General features: G+C 35.7%; 2 protein-coding genes across 3 annotated transcripts; one reads left to right on the top strand and one right to left on the bottom strand.

Moving 5' to 3' along the window:
• Positions 1-101: 101 nt before the first annotated feature.
• On the bottom strand, positions 102-4,040 carry LOC126367743 (26S proteasome non-ATPase regulatory subunit 6). Of its 2 annotated transcripts, XM_050011460.1 has the most exons (7): positions 3,901-4,040; positions 3,477-3,764; positions 3,091-3,265; positions 2,510-2,669; positions 1,953-2,137; positions 1,251-1,426; positions 102-750 (listed from the first exon to the last, which is right to left on the bottom strand). In XM_050011460.1, exons 2-7 carry the CDS (start codon positions 3,752-3,754, stop codon positions 576-578), a joined length of 1,149 nt encoding a protein of 382 aa, XP_049867417.1. In that variant the 5' UTR covers positions 3,755-3,764; positions 3,901-4,040; the 3' UTR covers positions 102-575. The 2 variants fall into 2 exon arrangements, with proteins under 2 accessions (XP_049867417.1, XP_049867407.1); XM_050011450.1 differs by lacking the exon at positions 3,901-4,040 and having other exon boundaries at positions 3,477-3,890.
• A 3,200-nt stretch (positions 4,041-7,240) lies between these two features.
• Positions 7,241-10,411, top strand: LOC126367682 (exonuclease mut-7 homolog). The gene has a single exon (XM_050011328.1). The coding sequence runs from the start codon at positions 7,488-7,490 to the stop codon at positions 10,056-10,058; it is 2,571 nt and encodes an 856-aa protein (XP_049867285.1). The 5' UTR covers positions 7,241-7,487; the 3' UTR covers positions 10,059-10,411.
• The last annotated feature ends 882 nt before the right edge of the window (positions 10,412-11,293 follow it).

Below are 11,293 nucleotides of genomic sequence, written 5' to 3'. Positions count from 1 at the left end.
AACTGCATGCTACTCAACCAAATTATAATGACAAAATATATAAACATAAACATATAAAATTTTGTTAAATACCAAAAATCCTTGCAATAAATGAAAAGGAATTATAATTTCATACAAATAATTTTATTCAGGTAGATAATATAAGAAACATTTATTTAAATTGCTCTATTACATAATCGAAACTGCCAAAACACATTGAAGTAACATTCGGCAACGTAGTTAACGAATATAATTTATATCACTCAAGATATTGAAGAAAACCGTATGAATTTCCGTTTGTTTAGAAAGTCGATTAGTTATTCATACAGCTTGGCAAATAAAAGTAAGCAGCAAGCTGTGAGTGCAGAATTTGTTTAACTGACAGCCCTGATACATTTTCTGACGAAATAAATATTACCAGAGCTAAAATGTACCTTAGTTCTTAACAATAATGGATTTTTAACGTTATTTACCAGGGTTTTAAGTCAGTACAATATCTACGTACCTTATCTACCTACATCTAATGTTACTTCAACTATTCATAAGCGACAAAACCAACTACGTAATCTGGTTAGAGTACCAGGAGCACATAGGTCCTAGAAGTTAATGACGCTCGCGAGTTTTTTGACGCGATTCAATAGAAGATCCCCCTCGCGTATGGTCGCCTGGTACAGTTGCGAGCGGTCGGCGTCCGCGCCTCGGCCCGCGCCGGTCACCACGCAGCCGGCTACAGCGTCGATACGGCATTGCAGACGCCCGGCGGCTGTGAAGCTGGGACGAAATTATACTTATGATAAGCCTGACGAAAACTTGGCCTTGGCCTATGGCGACTCTATAGCCACGCAACACCAGGGTTGATGAGAGTGGTCACTGATGACACAACCTATACGAAAGCAGAGATAAGTCTGAAGAAACAAAAGGTGATAGATGAGTTCTAAGTATATCTGCCTAAGAAGAAATTAGTGGAGAAAATGCCTAGCGCGCTTGTGCTATAATGGGACAATATAGGCTAGGAAAAATAGAGCAGATTGGGATGATTCAAATTGAAAATATGATTATAAATGCAAACATTCCAACAAAATTCAAGATGTATAAAATGCAGCAGTAATAGAATTTTATTATTGGAAAATCTATTAGTATACGCCGCCAGGCGCCAAGCATGTCGCTTAAAAGTATTATATGTTATGTTATTATGTTAGTTATTCAACTGAGATACAATATGTCTATTGCAATGTATTCTACTAGAACAATACAACTCAAGCACAACTTACTTAGAGATCTCTTCTTCAACGAATTCCCGGGTGACTCCGAAAGTGTCGGCTATGTTGTCCAGACTGAGGGAGCGGTAAGCGCGCAGGAGTTGCACGTACGCTTTGATGCGCGCCTCACGCACGTAATGTTGGTAGTGAGGCCGGAACACGGGGTCTACGCAGATCTGAGTTTCCACCTACGAATAAAAAATTACATAGCATCACGAATGTATCCCGAAAGTAGGTTGTGAGTGTATAGGACACCTACTCCTTGCCAGCTATGTAAAAAAATAGCCTACTTATATAAAAAATATCATATTTGAAAAAATATACAAAAGCAAAAAGGGACACTTCATTACACCATAATTAAAGATGTATGTATAGGTTTGAATTGACTTAACCTTATGGAGGATTAAAAATTTCAAATATTTTCAGCATGATAAAGCAGTATAGAAATGTTGGAACCAGGAAGATACAAAAAACAAAGTAAAAAAATTGCAAATAAAAATCAATAAATAAATCTAAGGACTACATATTGAAAGTGGACACATTGTCCTCTGATTGATTGGAGCTGATTGTGGATTAAGAGTGTGTCGTTATACTATTATGGTCCTGACTCCGTTATGTAATCAGCACCATTGTGTAAAACCCAATTTTTTTTAAATTGGTAAAGCACCTTTACAAAATTAGAATTCAAATTCAATAGATATTTTAAGAGCATACCCAAGCAAGACTCTTCATGAAGTCAGCATATCGGCACTCATGCAGGGACTCAACCAACTCCCTTAGCTCGGGGAAGCGCGAGCGCAGCGCCTGCACTGCCGCCCCCTGTCGCCTCAACGCCGCCTGCAGCGCGTGACGCTCCAACGCCAACGCACAGGCTAGTACGCAATACTGAATTATTGTACCTGGAACAATAAAGCATTGTGTTAGTTTCAAACATCTTCGAACCATTCTTGGTCAAAAGCAATAAAGAAAAACTTGTTGCACTCTACTGCTTTTCAAAGCAGTCATATATCATAACAGTTCTACTAAAATCACAGCCATACGAATATGACATTCTTAATTGTGTGCCGTCTAATGCCTAAATGCGAGTGAGACAAACAGTCCATGTGTCCCTTAGCAGGATACAGTCTTTCAAGACCTGGAGAGAGTGATGTTAATAATGCTAAATCAGAAAGTTAGCATTTTATACATATTCATACATTCATTATAAGCTAAACTATAAAATTGACATATTATGTATAAATGTTTCATCCAATGTAGCCATGAACACTTACCAAAGTCAACCAATTCGTATGATTCAAAAGTAGAAACACAATCAATGAACAAGTCGGCAGCATGACTGTAATCTCTGACAGCAAGGCAATAGATAGCTTCATATGCCTTCAGTTTGTTCCTTGAACGCCAATCACCACCTTTATCTACGAGCTCATGAGCCTGCAATATACATAATATAAATGATTAGTGAAAATAGAGAGTCGAATGTTGTATGAATAAGCATTTTTTTTTATCTTATATAGGGGAATAATCGAGTTATATCTCTCCATACCCCCTCTGGATGATTGAGGAGAGGCCCCTGAAGTAGGATTTTATATTATTAATTTAATATTAAAAGTTCTAAGATAAACCTAAGCATTCTAAAAAGAGTTCAGGCATTTTGATTAGTTACTAAATTAGATATGAGAGGTATTATAGTGTACAATTACACTATATAACTTATTAGTATTATCCATTAGGATAATGTGCAGCTTCAGTACAATAATAATAAGAAGAAATGATTTAAAATATTCAGTACATCAAATTCTGTGATATTCCCTCTAAATTATTAATAAGAAAAGTAATTAATTTCTTCTGTTACCTTATTAATAGCTTTCCCCATCTCTTTAACATTGCAACCATGGAAATATGCAATTCTAAACATAGCAAAAATAGCATCCAAGCGCCTGTTAGTGGTCAATGTAGCATCTTCATATTTTGTTGTGGCCAAAGCTGTGGCTGCCTCCTTGTCTCCAATGGAACACAAGTAGTCCAGTCTGTAAAACAATTTTCTTATCATTTCTTGTTTAAAGCTGTCCTGTTATATAATCGGATAAGTAAGTCGAATAAATTATATTACGTGTGGGAGTATGGTGATAATAGCATGAAGCATTTAGTTTTGAACAATCAACAGAGTCCTTGTCTCAGGCATATTCACTTGCAATGTGTTGTTTCATTTTTATAGAAAAGACAATATTATTAAGTTACCTGTCTTGCCATACTGGAGTCTCCGAGTCATCTTCTTCGAACTTAGATAACCTATCTTGATTCTCTTTTGCCATCTCATCATATAACTTCTGATCAAAATTCCACCCCAGATCCGTGCACACTTCTTTATAGTAAGGAGCCATGTGACCGGCTTTGATACCTTGCAGTAATTGTTCTTTCAGCTTAGGATCATCTTTAAGTTCAGGTAAAGACAGCTTGAACTTGATGCCTGCAAGAGCCATGTACTCAGGAGTTTTACCCTCAGCAGAAAGCTCCATAGTGAATTATCTGAGACAACAAAGAAAAGAAACTATTTGAAAGTAATTCACTAAATATCACTTATGTATGATTTTGTGTAATAAAACAATAGCTACGACAACAATAACTTCGACCAAAAACTACGAGGACAATCACACTCACTCACATCGAAATTCGCTTCGTAACGGGGGAAACGGGTGCAGGGAGGGAGAAATGAACGAATGAATGAATGGATGGTATGAATAAGTTCTTTACAATACAAGTAAAATTGAAATCTTAATAATTAAAGTTTTTAATAGTTATTGTGTGAAATAACTATATACAATATTTAAGTAACAATTAAAAAACTAAATTCGTTTAAATTATATAGAGATTTATGAAAATAAATTAAATATCTTCATGATCAAAACAAATTATGTGGAAATTGTTAAGACGACACTATAAAAGATCTTCTTATTTTCAAACGTCAAAAAAACTCCGTGTCATGGATGAGTTGCCAGTGTTGAAAATTTACTTTTACTTTTACCCGTAGAACCCGCCCGTAGGCACTAGTGCCAGGCTACTACGCGGACATTGCTACCATTTGGCTACCATGCATAAACACAGGTAACATTTAATTCGTTATTTGTACCGTAGAGGTACATCAAAATTATCTTTTAAGGAAAAAGTAAAAAAAATACTTCTATATTGTCAGAAACAAGGAAATTCACAACTTCTTGCATAGGTGGCGAACACTGCTTTATAGTTATTTTGTCTATGCATTTAGATTGTTATTATATATATATCGTGGCCATATCATAGAATTGATCATTTCATGAAATGATCGACCATTTCATGAAATGGTCGTATTTCATGAAATGGAACAACATTCGTTGGCCACATCATGATGTGGTTTGGCCAGATCAATGAACACAAAACGTTTAACGATATGACCAACTAAATGCATGATTACTTCATGATATGGCCAAACGTTAGCGATCATATCGTAAAATAGTAACATTATCCACCGGTAGTGGCGCTGGTGTCGCTTTGTTTATGTTTTGCATAATGGCGGCGGACAATAATTATTCTTGTGTGAACGCGAATAATACGAATAATAATGAGCAAATACAAGATAAAAGTGCATTGAAGCAATGTTTTGACACTAAAGTGAAAAGAAAAACTCGTATTAACAGTAGACAGCAACTTTTATTTATTTTTAGGTTATATGGCAAATAATGAAGGTCGAGTGACCACGCTACGTAAATCAATGGACTATTATTGGATTTCATAATATGATATAATTAAAACTGCGAATAAAGAGATATTAATTTAAAAAAAGAAAAATATAGACGATCCTACTGTCCGTAAAGTTTCTTTTTTTGACGTGACTTATTGTAGATATGCCGCAGATGGCATTAACTACTTGAAACAGGATTCTATTAAAACGCATAAATGTTTTTGTCATAATTTAAATTATCATAATCCTTTTTTTTATAATTTTTACAAGGCATAACAGTAGGTTAGGGTGCGGCGGGGGTGGCCCTTGGGCCACCCCTAAGCCGCCAGTATGTTTATCTTACACACGAAAAGTATACTGAATGATGACCAATGGCATGAAATAGTGTCAAAAAATATGACGACGACTTCAAAGCGAGATGCAGTTACGGCGTATATGTCAACTACATCAACACTCCGTTAATCGAAAACGACTTTTTAATTTTTAATTGACTTTTAAACATTTTTGTACTTTGTACTAGAGTAATACATTATTTCCTATCTTATTTCGCGTTTTTATTACACCACTTATCATGGACACCCTACATTAATGATATGGCCAAACGTGGATGGAAATATCATTAAACGCTGACGTTTCAACGATATGGTCAGTTGAAGTTGGCCATTTCATGAAATACGACCATTTCATGAAATGGTCGATCATTTCATGAAATGGTCAATTCTATGATCTGGCCACGACATATATACCTATAAAATATCAAACAAGTATCTTTTTATTATGTACGTAGTAGGTATATCAGTAATCTTACAACGCATTTTTACGATTATCTTCTGCATGCATTATTTATTATTTGTAAACAACGTCAATTAGTTCGGTTACCGTATCCGCGGTTTCCTCTATCCGGGTTGTAGCTGAAAATCAGCGATTTGCTCGAAAGGGCAAATGCTTGCGCTGAGCTATGACCGTTTTGCGCTGCTGCAGCACACATACATACCTGGCGTGTGTTAAACATTTTGTATGTGGTGTGTATTGTTGTTGATTTGTATTGTATGCATGTGTGTCTGTAGACCAAATAAATCATTTATCTATCTATCTATCTATCCTCCCTCTACGATTTGTAATACGTTCTTTTTTTTTTCAAATATCCCGGAAAATAGAGATGCCCAGCATAGCTGCCTGCTAGGTAGGCTTAAAGTTGAACGCGCACCTACACCCGCCGTAGAAGCCGCACACGCTGAGATCATCGCATTTTATAAATCTTTTATTTTTTTTTTTTTTTATATAAAAATCGTATGCAACTTCGCGCACCTAATGCCAAAATACAAAAACATCGGCGCGTGCACAGATAATTAAGATATACTACGTATCAGATGAACATCTCTAATACTAACGTTTTGGTTGATTGGTTCTAATGATACATGACAGCTGTTTTTTTTTTAATAATCGAATTTTACTTGGCAAAAAACTACGCGTTATTGTACAGGAGCGGGACGTTCAAAAGATCAGATCTTTTGACCGGGATCAGTATTATTCTACAATTAATTCGACTTTGAAACAAGTAAGTACTTACTTCAAAGTCCCAGATAATCGTAAAATCTATAGAAAATAATACCGAATCCAGAAACAAGACCTAATCTCCTGATCGTTTTCAAATCAAGGCTTGCTTCGTAAGGTTAAAAAGATGTGAGAGATTATTCATTACATTATTTATTTTGAAATTTGTTACTATATTTTATGCGTGATGTAAGAAATGATTTTTGCATCGGAGGCAAACACTTTTTTAGATTTAGACGGGATAAATCCGTGTCCTTTAATATGCAATTTATACACAAAGAGTTACAAAAGTTCACTTCTTGGTATAAGTATCTTTTTTACTTTGGTTTTCGAGACATTTCAGCCGCTTATTGAGTATTTTCTCGGTGCACGGAAAATGATGCAAAACAGTGCCTTTTCGAACTATTGCAAACACAACACTCGTAGTACATTATCTACGAAAGAAAATACATGTGAAAAGATTCACCGAGCTTTGTATTACACGATAAACTGGAGAAGATTAGTACAAATACACTTTACTCGATCATACAGTTTCAGTCACATTTTTAACAGGACGCCGATTAAGATGGCTGTTACCGCTAACCAATCACATGCCAACACACTTGTCATTTATCATTAAAAAATATGATGCATATTGACAACATTCGATCCACGCAGATTACACGGCGTGGGCACGCAACTCTTGCGGCGCGTCTAGGTGCGCGTTCACGTTAAAATAACACTGCAATAACACCGGCTTTCCTTTGTGTTCGTTCCATGTTCGTTCTGTCGTTAGGGATGTGTTGTATTGTAAACGGTAACTCATGCATAGTGAAACGTCAACTGCGTCAACAATATGTCAAAACTGACATGATTGACAAATCAATTCGAAGAAAGTGTTTGCTTGAATTATTATTTTGTTGTATGTTTATTAAATCGTTTTGTTAAATAAATAGGCATATTGCAATGTAAATTATTGCCTACTTTAAATCATATTAAATATGTCTCGCCAATTTGAAGCCTGTAGTATTGTGTCGAATATGAATAAAACAAAAATGGATCTGAATCAGCTTGTAAGCAAGAATCAATCTATCAAAATTGTTCCTTCTGTCGAAGACTCCTTGCGGGCTACTGGTTTAAATGTGGATCTTGACGACAACGCCAAATTATGGTTCCAGCAGCTTAAAATAACATGGAAAACATGGAAGAAAAGTGCAACTATAGAAAGCCACATAGAAATGTTTTTTCATTCATTACCAGACCCACATAGGGTAGCACTCGTGTTTACCATAAAATCCGAAGACTTTAAAGACTGTAAACCCAAAACATTGCCGTATTTTATTATAGAAACATTACAAAAATGGTCACATGTAAATGGAGTTGTACCCGATGAATCTTTAAAACTACCTGCATTTCGTATCGCTATTCAACAACGTAACCAACATTTCCTTAGCTTGATGGTGAAAACCTACCAAGTTGCTACTATCAAGGAAACCATCTTGCCTATAGTGAAAGACATGATTAGGGATGATAACTGCAGGCAAGCTTCTCATATAGTTATAGCCATGGAATTGTTTGAAGATATACCAGTGCAAGATCTTCTTTTCCCTTTAATTTTGCAAGACAAAACTAACATGATTGATGAATATTTGGCAGAGTGCCCCAACCAAGTCCAACCCCTACTACAGTTTCTGGACAAGCTTCTAGATAAAACTGTTAGTATTCGTGACTATGTACAAAGCTACATAGAAGAAAATAAAATTGGTCATGTTAAGTATGACAAGCTACACTATAAGCCACTTGGAAAGTTAGTAGCGCGGTTGTGTAATAAGTTTAATGTTCCCATTGAGTCATGCAAGAATCTCAGCAAGAATCGAACAACTGGAGGATTGAGGTATTTGATACATCAAAAGTATCAGGAACACAATGTCAGTTCCTCAGTCTGGGATGACTTAGTGAAAGACTCCTTGAAACAGAGTGCTGGATCTGCTCAGGAATTTATTGACATGTTAGTTGACTATGACAAAAAAGAAGCCCTGAAATGGGCTCAATACTTAAAATTACCTGAAAATGACTTACCCCTTGCTTTGAGAGATTTATCATTACAAGAGACAAATGATGAAGATGAAGATTGGGATGCACCACTAAAAAATGCTACACAATCATGTTATAAGCTTTCTATACCAGCTGATCATATAATTATGATTGACACTCCTGAGAAATTTTATGACCTTATGAATTCTGATATAGTGAAATGTAATGTAGTAAGCATTGATTGTGAATGGAAACCATCATTTGGAGCTACACAATCTCAAGTTGCACTAGTACAAATTGCTACACTTAACCAAGTCTTCCTAATTGATGCATTAATTTTAAATAAGCAACAGTATTCAAGTTTTTGGTACACATTCCACAAGTCCTTTTTAGAGAATGCTGAAATCATTAAAATAGGATTTGGACTCGAACAAGACCTAAAAGAAATGAAAGCTACAGTAACTGGACTAGGTAATATTAAAGTAAAAGGGGAAGGATTACTAGACTTGAGCCTTTTATGGAAGAATCTCATAGACTGTGGACTGACCTTATCTGGCAACAGTGATAATGTAGGTTGCAGTCTCAGCTCCCTTGTGCAGTCATGTTTTGGATTACCTCTTGAGAAATCAGAACAGTGTTCAAATTGGGAGTTAAGACCACTTAGGGACACACAAATAATGTATGCTGCCCTTGATGCTCATGTGCTTGTAGAAATATATTACTATTTGCAAACATTGAGTCAACAACAGAATATTAACTTTGAAGAAATTTGTAATGATGTTATGTTAGAAGGGAAAAAGAAGTGTACAAAGAAAAAAGTAGTTGATAAGATTCAGGCTGTAGATTGCAACAAGTCTGTGAAGGATATGAAATTTCTAGTTGATCCAACACTATCCAATATAATGTGCTACTTGAGATATTGTGGCTTGGACACAACTGTGATGTCTACCACCATGTTGTGGTATGATGTAATAAACTTAGCTATATCCGAGGATCGTCTGATCCTATTAACTAAATTGAAGTGTACACCAACTTCAAATTTTCCGCAAAAGTCTATATTAGATGTAGGAAAAGGTAGTATTAAGGAACAGCTTCAAAAGGTTCTTAGCAACTTTAATGTAAAGATTAAAGAAAGTGATTTCCTAAGCAGATGTATAAATTGTAATAGCCAAGATATGGTGAGACTATCACCAAATGAAATTTGTAACATCTGTGTAAATTATGAGTCTAGTAGTAAGAATATTAACACCAGGTACCAAAGAGACAGTGATGATGATGATGGCGATTTCAAAAATTTTCTTAGTGATTCAGATTGTGATGAGGATTACTTACAGCCTGTCCAAGCTGTGTACAGCAACAATACAAGTTGTGTTACCAATAGAGGTGTGGCTATCGAGATAAGTGATGTTCGTAAATTGACAGAATCTCAAAAACCAGGAATATTGTGTCAAGCGTGTGGAAAATTGTTTTGGGAAGGAGATCCTTACTTGCAGTCAGTTGTTAATGTAGTTTTTAGTGTAATAAAGTTCAGTAACTGATACACTTTTACGGAGGGGCGGATGCACAGTACAAATAAGTAAAACACTCAGCAATAAAATAAACTGTTATATATTTTTAATTAATGTGAACTTGAAAATACTATTAGTTACCTAGAATTGTATATTTTCTTTAACTACATTTATAGTAGAAGTAAAACAAGCAAGTGGTATGCAATGCTGTAAGTGTTAATATAAAAATGAGGCACACTTTTTATACATAATATTATATGAGTGAACTATAATGCATTGTTACAGTTTTTTATTACATTTAGCTATTAACTTGGTTCACTTACTGTATGTACAAAATACATAGTAAGTAGTTTATACAATAATCAATTAAAAATATAGTAAAACTTGCATTTTTCCTTAAATAATTAAACTCCCCACTAGTGGCCTATGTTGTAATGCAATAATTATTATATTCTTATGAAAGAGCTCGAAACTGCAGATTAGGTTGTATGGCTGCGTTCCATTGCCTCGCAGTTGATAAAATGAAAATATTATTACCATGATTATTACTAGCTAGAGAATGTGCCATGAAACGAGTCCCGCGGATTTTAATGTCACTAATGAGGGACTTCCCCAAAAATAATATAGTTGGCGCGGTAGAGATTTTCCTGCGATTAACCTTCTAATTTCATGGATAATAGACATAAAGCAAGTTTTATTATACCCAGGCAAAACACTTCTTGCACCCATTTTTATTCAGATCAATCAAAATAAAGTGAAGAAACTATATAATGAGGCACATAATTATCTGATCCAAATATCAAGCAACATTGTTTTTACATATTATGCCTCTGCCATTTTATTTTTGAATGATAACCCTAACAATGAGAAAATAGATAATTATCACGTTAAATCGTGTACAACGCCATCTATATTATTTTTGGGGAACGTAGCCTAGAAAGTTCGTCATTGCAGGTACCTACTGCGCCACTTACCGCAGCCGCAGAACTTCTTTCGAGGCGCAGACTCTACACTGAAGTTCTTTCCATTCCAATTTATATTGCAGGCGACTCTCCCGATCCGGTATGGGGGTTTAGGGGTGCGATTATCTCGTGATGTGGGCTTGCCGGCTTTCTTGGCGTCGGCGCATGGGGTTGCAGACCTTGTCGCTACTATCCTCCAATCTAATGGCGGCGGGGAAAGTTTGCCCTATGTGTCCGATGCCTTGTCAGCATGGGGGGCCCTCAACGCGGGAGAGTCAATCCCTGTTGAGTCCGATCTTCAGC

The sequence above is a fragment of the Pectinophora gossypiella genome, chromosome 1, assembly GCF_024362695.1.
Source record: "Pectinophora gossypiella chromosome 1, ilPecGoss1.1, whole genome shotgun sequence".
NCBI lineage: Eukaryota > Metazoa > Arthropoda > Insecta > Lepidoptera > Gelechiidae > Pectinophora > Pectinophora gossypiella.
The sequence above is the reverse complement of the archived record's forward strand: the minus strand, read 5'-3'. Positions and strand labels throughout refer to the sequence as shown.